Source organism: Crocodylus porosus, unplaced genomic scaffold, assembly GCF_001723895.1.
Source record: "Crocodylus porosus isolate Cpor-Errol unplaced genomic scaffold, CroPor_comp1, whole genome shotgun sequence".
NCBI classification, from domain to species: domain Eukaryota; kingdom Metazoa; phylum Chordata; order Crocodylia; family Crocodylidae; genus Crocodylus; species Crocodylus porosus.
In genome coordinates, this window is record NW_017728906.1 from 202,975,232 (window position 1) to 202,993,798 (window position 18,567).

An 18,567-nucleotide genomic window follows, 5' to 3' on the forward strand; every position below is an offset into this window, starting at 1 on the left:
CTCAGGCTGTGAAGGCGTTGGATTGTTCCGAGCACATTTTTTTTTTTTTTTTTTTCTTTCCTCTACTTACTGGTTTGTGATGGGCTCAGCCTGGAAGTGGCTTGAGCTACTTCAGCTTGTGGCAGACTGAGCCTGTAGCCTTCCACAACCCTAGGGTTTTTTCCCTTTTATTTTCCTGCCATGCCTTGATGGCATCTGAGTGGATGTCACTGGACCTGCTTCTGCTTTGAGCAGGGGGTTGGATTAGATGTGACAACCTGAGGTCCCTTCCAACCCCCCATTTTCAGTGATTCTGTGCATATTGTGGGAGGCTGCCTGTCAGTGCCTTGGGTGGGAGGCGTGAATCTGGTGCCATGGGACTCTAGCACAATTCCAAGGTCAGCTCGTGGTCAACCCTACTCCCTTCCATTCTCTCTGGCTCGCTTGGCAGCTTAAGATCCTGTGCCTTGGTGGCTTATGTAGCAGCCTGTAAATCTTAATTGTGGCTTCCAGCCTCCCCCATAGCCACACCCATGCTTCACAGGTGTCACTCAGTCACAGTTCTGTGGGGTCTCTGATTAAACTCAGCTCCTTGGGCTTTAATCCCTTTCTTGGGTTTCAGCCTTCTCAGCTTTGGCCGTTTTATTTTGAGACCTTCAGCCCTTGCCCACTGTCTCAGACCTCAGCTCCTTGCAGTCCTTTGCAGTGCAGGTCTCAAGGCACAGCGTGTCCCAGGCACCCTGTTGCTTGGCCTCCAAAACACCCCTGTAGCCACAACACAGCTCTCTGCTTAAAATAAACATGAACACCAGCAAATCCTTGGAGGTTTTGAAGACCTACCTAGACAGAACCTTGTCTGGAATGATATAGCTGGGGATGGTCCTGCTTTGAGCAGGGGGTTGGACTAGGTGACCTCCTGAGGTCCCTTTCAACCTTAATGTTCAGTGATTCTATGATTTGAAGTCACTGTCTGCTAAAAAGGTTCAAATCCCTCAGTCTGGCCCTTGTTCCCTGTTACAGAGTTGGAATGAGCAGCCATTCACAGATATGCCTGGCAGGACCATCAAGGAGAGACCAGCCTACGTTACTTTAAATTCCAATGGCCAAATCAGGAGTGAGACTTTATAAAGTGGGATAAGACGAAATGCCACATTTATTGATTATATGAATTAAACATAGAGATTCAGACACCGCTCATATAGACGGACCCAAATCATCATGCACATCATTACACACAGACAAACACACAACAACCATTCCATTCAGACATTATAGTTACCAGCAGCAGTTGTTCAATAATGGCACTGGGTGGCTGGCCCAGGCCTTATTGCGAGAGAAAAAGATCCTGTAGATAGCAGCTTCGGAGTGAGGTGGAACAGATGCACCTGTGCTTCAAAGAAACAGCAGTTGAGAGAGAGGCTCACCCAACTTGGCATTTTCAAAGTCCTCTTTTATAGGGATTGACATCCTTTTTTTCAGTGCTTTGGGGTTTTTCCATACCCAGCTTCTGTTTTTGCAGTTGTTCCACATCTGTCTTCGGCTTGTCTCACCCTGAGGTCAATTTGGTCATAAAAGTTGGCATCTCGGCCTTGGAGTGTCCTTGCTGCCCATCTGGCAGGATGTGTGCATTCTGACTCCTTGTTATCTCCTGTGTGCCCTAGGCCTCAAAAGGATTCTTCAGCCATCCATTAATTAGTTTACTGACTGTAACTTTAGTAACTTGAATTTGGTGCCTTGTTGCTCGCATAAACTGTTAAATCTTTTTTTCCCATCTCTATGCCATTCTCTTACCATTTACCCTTTCACATACATTCATTCAAAAAAGGGCATACAGAATTCATTTATGTATGTCAAGCAAAAGTATACACAATGGAGTTTTCAAGTTGCTTACAGGACAAAACTAACATGGTTACATTTCACTACTATTACACTCTATGTTAACATGTTACTACTTGGGCAGTAGTAACCAGCAACACACTTATAAGATGGGAAACTCCCTTCTTGAGAGCATGGAGGCAGAAAGGGATCTTGCAGTCATTGTCAGCCCATGTTCATCTTGGAGTCAATAATGTGAGGTCACGGTTGGCAGGTCTAACCGCACCTTGTCATGCATGCATCCACAGGTGCATCTCTAGCAGGGCCAAGGAGGTGATCCTCCCCCTGTCTGTGACACTGGTCAGGCCACAGCTGGAGTACTGTGTCCAGTTCTGTGCACCCCACTTCAGAAGGGATGTGGACAACATTGAGAGGGTCCAGAGGAGGCCACTCGCATGATCCAGGGACAACATGGCAGACCCTACAATGAGAGACTGCAGGACCTGAACCTGTTCAACCTCCACAAGAGAAGGCTGAGGGGGGACCTGGTGACCGTCTATAAACTCACGAGGGAGGACCAGAAGGGTTTAGGGGAGACCTTGTTTCCCCAAGCGCCCCCCTGGCATAACAAGGAATAACGGCCACAAGTTGTTGGAGAGGAGGTTTAGATTAGACATCCATAAGAACTATTTCACAGTCAGGGCGGCTAGGATCTGGAGCCAACTTCCAAGGGAAGTGGTGCTGGCTCCTACCCTGTGGGTATTTAAGAGGAGGCTTGATGCCTACCTAGCTGGGATCATTTGACCCCAGTTTTTCTCCTGTCCAGGCAAGGGGTTGGATTTGAAGATCTACAAGGTCCCTTCTGACCCGATTTCTATGATTCAATGAACATCAGCTATATCAGTTCAGTTCCTGCTACACCTATGCACCCAGTTTGGCCCATTTTAGAAAATGAGATTAAGCCAAAGCAATAAAAAAGATCAAGCATTGGCTTGTTCACAAAGAATGCATGACTTTTCACCTTATTAGTTCAAGCTTGGTAGGAAATGCTGTTTGCAAATCAGGAGGAAGGAATATAGAACATGGGCTGGGGTGGGGCATGTAATTCATTCTAGTAATAGGAAGGGAAAAAAGATTTTAGGTTTTACTAAACCTCAGTTTGCCTTTCTATTTCCTCCCCCTGTCTTTCCCACAACCCCAGCTTTTTCTAATGAAGCCTGAGCTTCTGCAGAAACTTGCTGGCTTCACCAGGGAATTTTTTTGCATCTAACTGTGAGCGAGCAGATATTTCATTTTAATATTCTGTGCTGCTTGCCCTCCCTCGTAAGAGCTGAAGTGCAAAAAAAGACTGTTAAAAATGGTGCACTGTTACTCATCTTGCCTGCTCTTATCACTGTCAATAAAACTATGCCTCGTTTGGCTTTGCCTAAATAAAACCCATAAGTTGGACATTGTTCTCTTCATGAACAGCATTGTCAGCACTAAGTTTTGACTGCAGAATCTTTCATTGACGGTGGTGACATAAGGGGTGGGGGTGAAGGAGCGAAAGGGGCCATGAGTACAGCTAAGTTCCCAGTTAACATAGAGAGAGAATCTTTTAACGTGTAAACTGTGCTGTACTGAGGAACATCCTCCCCTCCAGTGTTTGGCATACTCAAACCACCTTCTTCAGGGGACGGTATGGGCTGACTACCCTTTGCCAGCTGAGCAGAGATGAAAGGAGCTGCAGTCCATAGTCAGGGAGAGGAGGTGAGCCTGTATCAGAAAGGAGCTGCCCTTTCTCTTTCCCAGTTGAGTGATCTGGGTGCTGGTGGACTTCATTTCATCCTTCAATGTGATTAAAGAGCTGAATTGTCCTCCCAGGAGGCCATTCTCTTCTAGCCATGCAGAAGATTCCCCAGGGTTGACAGTGGGTCAAGCTGCCTGGCTGATGCATCTCATCCCTCTCTATGGAATAAAACAGCTTCAGAAGAGGGAGTCACTTGTATATTAAGCTGATGGGCACTGTCATTGCTTAGGAGTCTCTGCAGACCATGTATGTGAGCTAGAGGCTACACTTGCACCAGATACCTTATGAATTGCTGAGATGGGTGAAGGATGGCTTACGCATGACAATACTCTGTTGCACAGTGCTGGGTAGAGGTTGTGCCAGTTATTGAACTGTGAAGTAAAATCCGCTTTCTGGGCCTTTGTTCCCCAGTGGGTAACGTGATATGGGCTATTAAACACCTAGGAATAGTCAACCAGTTGGATCATTCCATTGGCCAAGCACTTGCTTTTTGGAAGGGAAGAGCTGAAGCAGTCTCTCTCAACTGGCAGGTTGTCATCCCCAGGGTAACTACAAAAGGGGATTGGGAGGGGAGGAGTTGGACATAAGGCACTGAACATTTTATTGCAGCCTAGAACAAATTTAATCTTGCACTGCCAGTGCCTGTACTCCCTTAGGCTTCACAGTCACATGTTCTGCTGATGTCTTGAAACATGCACATTATGTGGGCCTGTCATTGAAGAGTTCTTTTCACTCCTATAACAGAAGTTGTGGCAGGCATCCCCAAGAGAGACTGAGGAATATGATGTTAGACTGATGTCTTGGTAACGGAGTGCTTTGTTGCAGAATACTCCATTTATCAACAAGAGCACGTTAAATGTTTGAAAGATGATTTCATAGTTTGTAGGGTCAGGAGGGACCTGAGCAGATCATTGAGTCCAACCCCCTGCCATGGCAGGAAAGGGTACTGGGGTCAAACGACCCCAGCAAGATGTACATCTAGCCTCCTCTTAAAGACCCCCAGGGTAGGAGCCAGCACCACTTCTCTTGGAAGTTGGCTCCAGGTCCTAGCTGCCCTGACCGTGAAGTCGCGCCTCCTGATATCTAGCCTAAATCTCCCCTCTGCCAGCTTGTGACCGTTATTCCTGGTTACTCCTGGTAGCGCTTGGGGGAACAGGGACTCCCCCAGTGCCTGCTGGTGCCCTCTGACTAGTTTGTAACAGGCCACTAGATTCCCCCCTTGGTCTTCTCTTGTGGAGGCTGAACAGGTTCAGGTCCCATCGCCTCTCCTCATAGGGCCTACGCTGCTGCCCCCTGACCATGCGAGTGGGCCTCCTCTAGACCCTCTCCATGTTGTCCACATCCCTCCTGAAGTGCGGTGCCCAGAACTGGACGCGGTACTCCAGCTGTGGCCTGACCAGTGTCGCATGGAGGTGGAGGATCACCTCCTTGGACCTGCTTGAGATGCATCTGTGGATGCATGACAGGGTATGGTTGGCCTTCCTGATTGCATCCCCACATAGCTGGCCCATGTTCATTTTGGCATCGATGATGATTCCAAGATCATTTTCTGCCTCTGTGCTGGCAAGAGGGGAGTTCCCCAGCCTGTAGGTCTGCTGCTGGTTCTTCCTCCCCAGGTGTATCACTTTGTACTTGTCAGTGTTGAAACCCATCCTGTTCTCGTCTGCCCACCCCTGTAACCTGCCTAGGTCTGATTGCAGCCTATTCCTCCCTTCTAGGGTGCTCACATCCCCCCACATTTTAATGTCATCAGCAAATTTGAACAGGGTGCTTTTTACCTCCTCGTCCAAGTCACCGATGAAGAAGTTGAACGGTGCGGGCCCGAGGACGGAGCCCTGGGGGACCCCACTGCCCACATCCCTCCAGGTTGAATAGGACCCTTCCATCACCACTCTCTGGGTGCAGCCCAGCAGCCAGTTAGTGACCCATGTGACTGTGTAGGTGTCGACTCCACAGTCCCCTAGTTTTTTAATAAGAATGGGGTGAGAGATGGTGTCGAAGGCCTTCCTAAAGTCCAGAAAGACTATGTCCACCCCAATACCTGCGTCTAAGGATTTTGTGACCTGGTCATAGAAGGCCACCAGGTTGGTCTGACAGAACCTGCCTCTAATGGACCCATGCCGGTTGCCTCTGAGCATAACCTTCCCTGCTGGTCCCTCGCGGAGATGTGCCAGGATAATTCTCTCAAAGAGCTTACCCAGGATTGAGGTAAGACTGACTAGCCTATAGTTTCCTTGGTCCTTTCCTCCCTTTTTTGAAAATGGGAACCACATTGGCCCTCTTCCAGTCCTCTGGCACCACACCAGAGCACCTTGAGTGCTTGTAAAGCCGTGCCAGGGGTCCTGCAATGACCTCTGCTAATTCCCTCAGCACTCTGGGGTGGAGATTGTCAGGACCAGCTGATTTAAATACATCTGGGGGCATAGGTTGTAGTCATGTTGGTCTAAGGACATAGGCAGACAAGGTTCTTTGGGTAAATCTGATATCTTTTATTAGACCAACTCAAATAGTTGGAAACAAATTTTCTTTGCAAGCTTTAGGACACAAACACCCATTCATATTGGGCGTTTGTACATGCAACATTTTTTGCCCTTTCTTGTGCTGCAACAGCATAACTGTTTGCATGAGTTTGTTTTCCAGACTCTTTAAAAGTCTTTCTGGTATATTAAAGTAAAACTACTCAGATGTAGTTTAGTTTGGTTCACCAGAAATTAAAGCATTGTGTCTGTGGATTCGTTGCATGCAACCACAAAAGCACTCAGATATGTAATGAGCCTCTTTTCCTACTAGATGGCTCTGCAACTTTTTTGTAGTTCACCCCTTTGAATTGCTTCTATTTTTTTTCCCCTTGTGTCGTTTGCCAGCTCCCTGCTTCCACAGCTGTGTGACAGGGCACAGGTGGGTGGTGACCCTGGGCTGGGGGGCCTGTGCTGGACCGTCCTGCTCTCCTGTGGCACCAGCTGGGAACCAGGCTTAATTTGTTCAAAAACCTAGTGCGTGCAAACACTGATGTGACGCCCCAGAATAAATGAGCATAAATTTTGTAAACTTATTTAATTTAATGAGGTTTAAATCCGGTGGTGTGTACAGGTGCCCATACAAAGTACCTCTGTGATGTCCCTTCACCTATGCTATTTAGGTGAGACAACTTGATTTTACTTTGCTATTCTTGGATACACCTATGCTGCATGTGTGATAACGCTCCCAGTAGCATGAGAAGGGCAGTTTGTGAAGCTCTTATTGATGGGTTTAGTTAAACAGGCATTTGGCTGGGATGGTTTAGTCAGGGATGACTCTGTCTTGGGCAGGGGACTGGACTAGATGACCCCGTTAGGTTTCTTCCAGCTCTGATTCTATACTACACGCCATGCACTGACCAGATTCCCCACACTTCTCTTACACCCCCACCTTTTCCACGTACATCAAAATATGTAACACTTTCCATTCCCCTGCCAGAGGAATTATCTCGGTGCTGAGATGTACTATTAGAAAACATAACTCCACAATCTTTCTGAATTTTGTAGCACCCCAAGGTGAAAGTCACTGAGATGGATCTAAATTCAGAAAAGTTTTGGAGTGGGACCTTGAGTTTAAAAATGGAGAATCGCTGATCTATCTGGTGCCACTTAAGGATGGTGGGGGCAGGACTTTACCCTTCTGTGCCATCCTCTTTCAACTCTCTGCCCCTGCCTGGCCACTGATTTGTGTCTTGGGGGACAAGGGTAGGCCCCACTGTTGATGCGCCTTCTGCAGGGTCTCTCGCTACAGTGAGCACCCATGTAGTTCTTCCTGCCAGCCTGGGAGAACGGCGAGAGCGGAGGGGACGAGCTGGGCTGCAAACTGAGGTTCTGTCTGCGTCTGCCTCCTTCCAGCAGAGCACATTGTTGGGGTTATGGGAGGGGGGCACAGGGCTGCCTAGGTGCAGGGGTAGGCAGCAGCAGTGGCAGCAAGCAACCGTGGAGTATCTGAGCCAGGCGCAGGGTGCCAGACAAGGGAGGAGAGCATTTACCCCCTCACATGGGATCTCACAGCATGCTTCTGTCACTCTCGTGGTGCAGCCTTTGGGACACCCTGCCTTTGCAGCACCCTACTGCCAGCATTTGTATGCAAGGTCTGTTTGCACACACATCCAAGTGGTTTTTTCAGTTCTTGCAGTGGATACCAGGAAACCTGTGTTTTATTAAAAAAACAAAACAAAAACCTCCTTTCTATAAAGTATCCTCCTGGGGATTTCGCTGTTCTGTTCCCCGTCATGCTAATAGGTAGGTGAGTCCCTGCAAGCCTCACTATATTTAGCTTTCTCTCTATAGTTTCTGTACTCACTGCTCAGCCACAATGAAACTTGTGTTCTGCTTTTAGATAATCCTCTCTGGAACTAACTGCACAATAAAACAGGAGGAGCTGGTAGTTAGCTCTGCTCTTAGCTGTTGATTTTTATTAGATACTGAATCTCTTCATGCACAAACCATGCTAGATTACTGACCTTGCTGAGTAGCTGCAACTTTGCCATTCAAGGCAGCAGCATCAAGCTGATGTTCAGTTCCACCTTTAATCATGGCATAAAATGAGGACCGCATATTACTGTGCGTCAGCAGTGGAGCTCTGACTGATGTTGGTGGCAAACTTAAAAGCAACATCAAGGCTAGAGTCTGACCTCTACGTAGTAACTAAAGTCCTTGGCTTCATCAAGTGCTGTTCAGTGTTGCTTATTGGGAAAATTATTCTCGTAGTTGCAGCCTCCACACTTCTCTGTTTCCTTGTTGTTTGCTCAAAAATTTGAAGGGAGGGGAGAAAAAAGGATCAGGTAATAACTATGGACCTGTAAAGACTGTGGCTATGGACAAATTAGTTATAAAGTATACTTTGCTTTCTGTCTTAAACTGCTTGGTAGTATACCTGTGCCTTATTAAATATGTGTAGCCATGACGTTTTGAGGTTTTCAGAGAAACATTTTAAAATGCCTGCAATCTAATTTTTAAAAAAATGTTATTTTTCAGCCCTGGAAGGAAGCGAGACTTTTCCCCAGTTCCGTGGAGCCAGTACTTTGAATCTATGGAAGACGTGGTGGTTGAAAATGAAACTGGCAAGGATATATCCTTTTTCAGGTTGGGTGGTTTTCAGTGTCCATGTATGTTGGAACTTATTAAAGAGGGTGCTTTTTTAAAAAAAACAAACAAAAAAACCCAGCGCGCCCCCCCCCATTGTTCCCCTCTCCTTCTGCTTCTTATTTGCATTGATCATTTTCATTGCCTGAGGCAATAGCTAATGTGCCTGCTCTTGGTATATCTAGTAAGGCTGCCCTCTTGCTGCTGGTTTCTTAGTTTGGTAGAGGATATAAAACAGTGCCTGCAGAGCCTGGGTAATACAGTACCTGAATGCACTAGGTTTTCACCTCTTGAAGCTCTGGAGTCAAATCCCAATATGCAAAAACAAGTTAATGATCAGTTCAGTTCTTGGTGATGAGATGACCTTTCCTAATGCAGGTAGGTCCACATCAGCCTAGTTCACCACCTCTTAGTATGGTTAGTACTGTTCAGCCCATGCTGTGATGGGCTCAAAGAGAAGTTGCAGCAGAGCTGCACGAGAGAAGTATATTCAGCATGTTTTCTGGTCTAGGACAATAGAGGCCAGGCATGTGAGGCTCTCCATTTCATTAGCTCCAAATGTCTCTGGGCAAATCATCTACTTCTCATGAAGGGAAACTGCACTCTTCTTACCCTCTGGCACGTTCACTTTATAGGCGAGTGATTCCTCTGCATAATTGGGAATGAGAGATTGCTGTTTCTAGAAAGCGAAGGAATTCAGGTATGGATTGAGAGGTTCCAGGACTTCCTCCGTGCTCTCCTGGAATAAAGATCTTCTCTGGGGCTCCAGAAATCTAAAGGCCGCTTAAGATGCTTGGGTCGCTGTATTCCTGGAGCCCCTTGCCCTATTCTGCTGCCTACTCTGTACAGAACTGGCTGGCTCAAGGCTCTCCAATGAAAGCCAAGAAGTTAATTGGGCCAACTCTCAGAAATCCCTTGAGCCATTCAGCTTCTGTGGAAACCTTCCAAAAGGAAGAGTAATAAAAACATAGCCTACAAATAAGGACCCCTGAGTTCTTTACCTCTTTCCCCAGTCGTAAAAAGGGGATAATGTGCATCTCTTAGGATGAGATAAGCAATTAAATCATGAAGATTGGTAAAGATCTTCAAGGGCCTGGAGTCAGAGATGCTGTTGACATACAAAGTAGTGTTTCTCCAAATTGGACTTGAAAAATTAGCTTGATTTAAATGTTTCTCAGGATAAGGATCTAAATTACATAGCCATGTCCTTTAAACAGCTGCATATTTTTATGCATATATACATTAGCTGCAAAGTGAGAGAGAGAAGCAAATCCTTTCTAAGCTGATTCAAAGCCAAATTTTAATTCAGAGTCTTCATGAATTCATTCTGTAGTGCCAGAAATGTGCATGGTGCTTTAGAGTAATAAAATGTACCATTTTGAACTCTGCTCACCTAATTTGTTCATGGGCAGATCTAGGATTTTGAAAAAAGGCGGCGTAGATTGTATGGGGCCTCATTTATATATAACAAAACACACAATTTTTTCTCCAGCTAAAAAGACACTAGAAACTTTGCCAATGAGCCAGGGTCCCAAGGCTATATTATTTAGTTTAAGGCTGAAGCAAAAACAAATGTAACTTTATTGGAATGTGCATTATCTATGTGGCTATTTCGTAAGTCCTGTATAAAAAAACAAGGTAAAAAGTAATCAAAAGCTGTTGTTTCATTAGTCTTGCAGTCATTAGAATTAAATGTACATGTCTCTTTCAGGTTCATAAAACAGAATTTAGCCTTCTTGAGCATTTTGGCAGTGCATCCAGTGTTTCACTGGAAGTTATTTCCACACCTGAGTTGATACTCACCTGAGTTAAGATTTCCATGCATGAATTAACGCTTTTAGCTAGAATTTAAAAAGCAGTCTGCAGAGCTTTGAAAAGCTGCTTTACCAGGAGGAGCTAACAGGCAGCAGAATTGCAGAAGAAAGGATAGTTTGATTAGTGGAATATCCAGACTCTTAAAAAAGGAGGCAAAGTCATTAAGACCTACGGAATGAATAGTTTTGGAGACTGTGCAAACTCCTGGATTCCAGATAATCTTATTGCCTCGAAAGGTTTTGTCTGCCCTGGCTTGTGATATCTAGTAATGGCAAAATATTTTCAATGAAAGAAAAGTTGGTCCCAACAGTGCCCTGAGCATTCCTAGGTTTTACCTGCAGTGTTTCTTCTTATGAACATGCTTTATTTGATTTATGCAATTACTGTTTCTGTGGGGAGGATAACATTTAATCAGGATACAAGGAATACCATCCTTTCTTACATAAACACACACCTTTCCCCGAAAGTCAGCCCCGCACAAATTAAGGTGCATGTAGTGAACAGGGAAAGTGATGTTCTGCCTGGGATAGAAGCACCCTGTTTTGATTCTTTCTCCACAGTGCAGCAAGTGTTGTATTACTATTGAGGCAGCTGAGGGAGTCCTTTGATTTAATGGCTCATTGTTTTTTTTACTCCAATCATTTCTTCTAGTAATAGTCTCAATGTTCCACTAATTTAGCTAAGCTTTCTTAGGGCATTTTTACTGTCTGCTCCTGGTCTTTCTCCTCCTATTTCACACGCCTGGAAACGCTTTAATTCTATGTTGAAAAAAGGTAAATTCATAAAAAATTACAGTTTGAAGAGTCCTCAGGAGGCCACACCTAGTCCAACCTCCTGCTCAAAGCAGGATCATCCACAACTATCTCACCCCAGCCAGGCTTTGTCTAGCCGGGTCTTGAAACCTTCCAAGGATGGAGATTCTACAATCTCTGGGGAGCCTGTTCCAGTGCTTCGCTACCCTCCTCACAAGAATTTTTCCCCTAACATCTAACCTCAACTTCCCTTGCTGCAGCTTGAGCCCATGGCTTCTTGTTCTGCAATTTGCCCCCACTGAGAACTGTCCAGTTCCATCCTCTTTCAAACCCAACTTCAATCCCCCCTCAGTCTTTTCTTCCCCAGACTAAATAAACCCAGTTCCCTCAGCCTCTCCTTACAGGTCATGTGCCCCAGCCCCCAAGCCATTTATGTTCCCCTCTACTGGACGCTCTCCAATTTCTCCGCATCCTTTTGGGCAGTGGGGAAGTGGGGGCAAATGACAGTACTGCAGGTGTAGCCTCACCAGTGCCAAATAGAGGGGAAGAATCACTTCCCTTGATCTGCTGGCATTGCTCCTACTAATGCAGCCCAGTATGCTGTTAGCCTTCTTGGCAACAAATGCTGTTGGCCCCTATTTATTTTATTATCCACTGTAACCCCCAAGTCGTCTTCGACAAGGCTGCTGCTTAGCCAGTAGTGCATGGGATTGTTTTGTTCTAAGTACAGGAATTTGCACTTGTCCTGCTTGAACCTCATGAAATTTCTTTTGATCCAATCCTCCAATTTGTCAAGGTCTTTCTGAATCCTAGCCCTACCTATAGATAATAGATCTGTCCATAGAAACCAGTCTCCAGCAGCAGGTAGGGTTTCAGCTTTAGTTAAGTAGGGAAGGGACGGTCAGTCAACTGAAGATTAGGCTCTGTCCCTGCCCTATGCAGCCATAACTCTGGAAGAATATTTTTTGTTTTTTATTCTGCCCCTCAAAAACCGTGTGTGTGTGTGTTATATTCATGTTGTACATGAGAGTGTACAATATAATAGATTCTGAAGTGCTGGGGAAATGGGGGATGAAGGAGAAGCAATTCTACAATGATGAATGCTACAGGGTAAAATGGGTTAAACTTTGTCTTCAATAGGTTTTCACAGGCATAACTAAAGCTGAGCAAAAGGCAGAGTTGGGGGTCTTTGTCCACAGGTGGTAATGAAGTGCTGCCATTCATTGTTTCAAGTAAGTTTGTTACAGACCATGGTCCTTAACTGTTCGTACACTTTTCGAATTTACAAAAGTGGATCGGAGGGCCCGGTCTTGCTCCTGTTGCATGGAGGAGGCCATTCTGCACTCTCCTGGGCTGTGTTTACAGTAAGTCTCTGAACGTAGAAATGTAATGTACCAATGCTGTCTGCTGTCTCTCCATCCAGGAAGGACCAAAAAAGATGAAGCCCTGTTCAGCAGAGCAAAACTAATTCAGAAAGATCTCTCTTTATCCTGTTATCTGCTGCTGTGCTTGACTTAAAGGGCTGGGAATCCTTATCACAGTTAGCCAGTATTAGGTGAGAACTGGCCCAGCAATCTCCAGCAGATATGACTAGAACTTACTCAAAGCAACACCCATCACACTTCTGACCTGAGGTCTCAGGACCTTGCCAGTCATCATCTAGCCAATTTATTGTGGCCTTTCCACAAGCAATGAGAAGATATGACAAAATGTTATCCCTCTCTGAAGTTTTAAGTTTCCCTTTTTTTCTTCCCATCTTGAAACTTGCTTTGGTGACCAGTTATGACCGGCCTGAAATGTGATCCAGAAGGACATTGAGAAACCCTGCAAGAAAGGACTTGGGGTTGTCAGTCAGAGCAGGTTTCGTGGCCTAACTTCATGCTTCCTTTTTTTTTTTTATATGGTTTCACACCAGGGTTCCAGGCTGATCTCAAATCATAGAAAATGAGGCTTAGAAGGGACCTCAGGAGGTCACATTTAGTCCAACCTCCTGCTCAAAGCAGGACCAGCCTCAACTAGATCATCCTAGCCAAGACTTTGTCAAGCCGGGCCTTAAAAACCTCCAAGGATGGAGAGTCCACCACCTCTCTAGGTAACTTGATCTAGTGCTCCACCATCCTAGTAAGACAGTTTTTTTCCTAATCCCCAACTTAAATCTCCCTTGCTGCAACTTGAATAATTTAAATCATTGACTTTTGGCTTCAACAGTTCTTTAGACAGTGGTACTTGTGGTCACTTTTAATATCAAGTGGGCCAGAGGAAAGGAAACAAGATTCCTTAATCAGAAGGAGCTCATTTCCAAGAGCAGTCTCACGGCCAGTCTCTGCATCAGAGAGAGGGTGAGATTCTCCTCTTCAAGTCTACAAAGCAGCAGTCTCTAACCTTTTCAGGCTGCCGGCTGTAACAGTCCAGCTCAGGTCAGAGGAAGGCTGGTGCTAGGATCTGCCCACCACTGCGGCATCTTCCCATGGGAGCACAGGGAGAGGGGCTGCTGAACCCAGCCCATTACCAAACGCTGCCAATACCCCACATCCACAAGCTAGTTCACAGGATACCAGTTGCTAAGACTGACTGCTATAAGGCCTGAAGCAGTAAATCCATGCAACTCACAGTTCTTCCCATCAGTTCAGAGGCTCTTTTGCTGTTCTTTCTGCTAAGAATTTTTCAGCGAACGTTACCAGTCAATCAGTAATTGATTTTTCCAACACAAATGCTTTCTTTTCAACACAGAACGCTGCTTAATCACCATGATGCCTGAAATAACGTATGTAAATGTAGACGCCAGGAACAAATAATGAGATATAATCTTATTGCGGTCTGGAGTTGCTTTAAAAAGCATCATTGTTTGTTACTATTGGAAAAAGGAGGGGTGAGGGGATACATAATTTTGTGGATTTCAGCATTACTGTAAAATTCCATTCTTTTAGAGTGAAGTGACTCTGCTGCAAAGCAGCTGTTACATCTTTTTACCTACTGTGAAGCTGAGGCTAATTTTGGAACCAGTAGTGGTTTTGCAAGGAGAGGGGTGTGCCTCATGCTATTATTGTGTTTTAAGCTCTTATTACGGATCTGAAAACAAGGCCTACTGGTAGACATGATTTCTTGTTTGCCCAGTTCGCAGTGTAGTGCTGCTGTTGATGATCTATCGAGTAATGTTAAAAACAAACAGACAAAAAAAACCAACCTGGTGGTTTTGCTAACATCAGAAGCGCTTCTACCAAATATTGGTGCTTTACTTTTTCTCTCTGGATCTTGCTGTAGCTTGCCAATGCTGTTTCAGGAATTTTAGACACTGAATTTTTTTTATCACCTCATCTTTGCTTTTCTTGTGTTAAATTATTTAATGTTTTGAAGATTGTTTCTCAATGAGGTGTCATGTTTTGCCACTTATAATCTTTGTCCCTTCTTGCAGTCTGCGATCATTAACAGGATTCAGTGTAGGATCGTGGCTTTAGATCTCAGAGGTCATGGTAAGTTAGTTCAATCTAAAAATCAAATTTGTGTTCCAGTATATTTGTATTTATTTTGTTTTTATATTTGCATTTACATTAAAACAGATTAATTTCCTCTCCCCCATCTCTGACAAATTAATGGTAGCTTGAAAAGTCATCATGAAAACATGGCTAGGAAAGATGGGGAGGTGGGGAACTAACTGGACCCCAAAAATAGGTTCAGTAAGAAGCCTAGCAGCTGATCTCATGCCTCACAGAGACGTGGAGATGCCATGGCCCTGCATGCAGTGCTCTTGTCTGGTTCGTTGTGCACACTGTGATCGTCAGGGTCTGATATTTTCTGGTGGGGTGGGGGATGTTTGTGAACAATTCACAGCATATGGAACTAGAGTGTTTCCACAGTCAAAGTAAGTTGCTAATAAATGGTCTTCACACAGGTTAAAGTTGCTGTTTCCCTAACTTAAAGTATTAGGGTTCATGAAACTATCCATGTTGACTCTGAAGAGGTAATATAATATGCTATTAGTTTACCTGGCTAATGTATACAGAAAAGCTTTAAACTTTACCCTGCTGTTTCAGTAAGTTTTGACGAGTCTGAAGGTTGGTTATTTGGTTTGTAAATCACATCTCTTATCTTTTGTTGGGTTTTTTTTTGCAGGTGAAACCAAAGTCCGGAATCCTGAAGACCTGTCTGCAGAAACAATGGCGAAGTATGGAAAGTCGTATATTTATCTTAGCCTTTTGCTTATTGGCTTCTCCCAAATCTTCGCTTTCCTCTTTTTTTTTTTTTTGCTCTGTCTCATCTAGTTTTTATCCACCTTTGATTTCTCTTTTATGAAGAGATGTCTTGCTGCAGTTGCATAAGGAAGCCTTAGAATTTAAATGAAGTTTTGCATTGCATTCTAATGTACCCCTCTTTTAGATGTTTCTACCTCTTCTGTTTTGGAAGGTTTAAGTAAAAACAGTTTGGCCAGAAATTGTATTCCTAACTCCAGCAGTTGACAATGGATACTTCAGATTTGATGCGTTTTATCCATCTTGCTGCTCTGAAAAGTCCTTGGGTGGCTTAAAAGTTATTAATGTTTAAAATTTGCAGTGCAGTAGGCTTATATTAGCAGTTTTCTAATTAGAGTTTACAGGCTGATTACAGTTAAAGCTAATCAGCAGTTTGGTATTGTTGTTTACTCATTAACATTTTTTCCATCTCTTTCCATTAGAAACGCACAAAACGCTGAGTTACATCAGCGAAGGATCTTGCTTTTATATTGCCCTGCTTTATATACTGTCTGGGTGTACTGTGCATAACTTAAACTAAAGAGAAAAATACTTGTCACTTTGAATAATGCTTTTTGATTCATTGTAATGTGGGTTGGTTTTCTTTCCCTTGGGTGAAGGCTGAGTATGACTCATGGCCTATCCAGAACCGTTGCATCAAGAATATATATATGATACTTACAGGCACAGAGAAAGCTGATTAATCAAACTGTAGTGACTTGCTTTTGAATGCAAACCCATCTTTGAATAAGGTATAAGAAAAGCAATTTCCTACCCCTTAAAGTACTATATTATATCCAGAGATTCTTCTAACTACTGCTGAAGGACATTGTAACCCTCTCTGTCTCTCACGGCTTGTTCCAAGGAGGCCATCTGTGAAATATATGTTGACTTATTGTGCACCTTATTGCTGCTGCTTATAACTCATCAGCTCCTGAGGTGTGTGCTAGTGTCCTGAGGAGATGCCATATGTAGTGATCATTTTTCAGATCTGGAGCAGCGCTTACATAGAAACAAATAGGCTTCCTTTAGTTTTAAATGCGCCTCGCCTCCTAGAAATGGATTGGAAAGCTATCTGCATTCACCTTTTAAATTTCAGAGCTAACTTTTCAGTTTCATAATCCTTAAGTAACATTTTTTGTTCTTACCTTAAATCAGCATCAGTGGTAGGCATGGAGAGAAGACTAATAAATCAGTCTTGCTTGTTGGTATTTTATGCATTAGATACAACTGGACTTCCAGATCCTTTGGCAAATACTTTCAGCCAAGATGGCCACTTTTCACTGCTTTTATTTGCAAGAAATTCTTTGCTGTTTTTGTGAACAATAGTTTGTTATTGATTGAATAATAAATAATAATATTATAATATACAATAATATTATTGTATTGCACTTGCAGGGTCTCAGATCACTACAATGACAAGTACAGTGTAAGAATGTTGATAAAGGGCCTTTGCAGATGTCACATTTATAGCACTATTAATGTGTTAATTAAGCCATGCATTGCAACAGGACATGCATTCAGGGAATTTGTGACACAATAAAATCACAAACCACCCACATTTCAAGAAGGCTGGTAGACAGTTTGGAAAGAGTCCAGCACAGAGCAATACAAATGTTTCAGGGGCTTGGAAGGCAAGACTTATGAAGCAAGTTTGAAAGAACTTGGGTTACTTAGTTGGTAGAGGAGAAGACTGAGAGGGAATTTGATCACAGTCTTCAAATACCTGAAGGGTGATGACAGAGGTTGGGGATGGGTTTTTCTCTGTAGCATAAGGGACAGGACTAGGAAGTAGTGGTCTCCAGATGCAGCAGGGGAAATGAAGGTTGGAAATTAGGAGGAACTTTCTGACTTTGAGGGTAGTGAAGTATTGGAACAGGTTGACTAGAGGAGTGGTGGAATCTCCATCCTTGGAAACTTTCAAGACCAAGTTGGACAAACACTTGCCTGGGGTAGTTTATTCAAAGAAGGTTGATCCTGCCTTGAGCAGGGGACTGGGCTAGATGACCTGGTGAGGTATCTTTTAACCCTACTTTTCTATGATCCCAAGATGTTCCACATTAAAGTGTAGAACATCTTTGTGGATGGCTTGTATGGTGCTTTTAATTGAATACATGGCACATGTCCTAGATGTGGGCTACCTTAGCCAATGCTGACAATCAACTGATTGTTCACACCGAGTCAGGACAACCTCAGGTCTAAAACTGGACCTAGGGCCGTTCAATGTTGATGCTGACAATCAGCCAGCTGTCAGCATCTGGCTAAGACAGCCCTGGGTCCTGGGACTGTTGCCAGCCTTATCTCTGGGGAGTGGGTGCCCTGTACCTGATCTTGCTGCCCAGCTGAGCTTCAGGATTGGGCACAAGCTAGCCCCAGGGTCTGGATCACAGTTGCCCCTGGCCTGATTCATGGGATCAGGCCAGAGGCAGCCCCAGGTCCTAGTCTTACCCTGGCAGTCACACCATTGTGATCTAAAGTATTTTATGCCCCATCCCAAACATTTGCATGTCTTGCCATACATATGTGGTGTCAGGACATGCAGTTTTAGGGATGGGCCATAAAAGTCTTCTGATCCCAATTGCATCATTATTTTAATGTCTGCCGGGGGCCTAAGACAATGTACTAGGTATTTTCTGGGAGTGGCATAAAGACAGTGTGCCTGTCTCAAACAGCCTACACTCCAGAAAGAAATAATTTTTTGCCTCTCTCCTGCATTCCCAATCTGTTGGCCCTATGGTCAGGGTTAGATTGTCTCATCGTTCGAGGTTCTGAGCAGAGTGCCCTCTTTCTGACCCTGATTTATTCTTTTATGCAGGAAAATGCATCATGTTTCCCTTGCTGGGTCCTTTTGTGTTTCAAACCCTTGGAACTGAATGGTTTAGTCTACTGTCACCTGTCAGGGCATTTAGGCAGGCCCTTGGTTATTAAGGAAAACAGTGAGTTCACTCTTAAGCTTATCGTAGAATCATAGAAGTAGGGTCGGAAGGGACCTTGTAGATCTTCAAGTCCGACCCCCCCACCTGGGCGGGAGAAAAGACTGGACTCAGATGAGTCCAGCCGGGTAGTCATCAAGCCTCTTCTTAAAA

At 44.4% G+C, this 18,567-nt stretch overlaps 1 protein-coding gene across 1 annotated transcript in view; it reads left to right on the forward strand.

Annotated features, from left to right (window-relative positions):
* Positions 1-18,567, forward strand: part of PPME1 (protein phosphatase methylesterase 1) — a 52,022-nt gene that overhangs the window by 19,475 nt on the left and 13,980 nt on the right. Inside the window, exons 3-6 of the mRNA XM_019530547.1 lie at positions 8,581-8,674; positions 12,527-12,619; positions 14,668-14,725; positions 15,366-15,417. Of these exons, the coding sequence (XP_019386092.1) occupies positions 8,581-8,674; positions 12,527-12,619; positions 14,668-14,725; positions 15,366-15,417 (297 nt within the window). The remainder of the gene's footprint in view (positions 1-8,580; positions 8,675-12,526; positions 12,620-14,667; positions 14,726-15,365; positions 15,418-18,567) is intronic.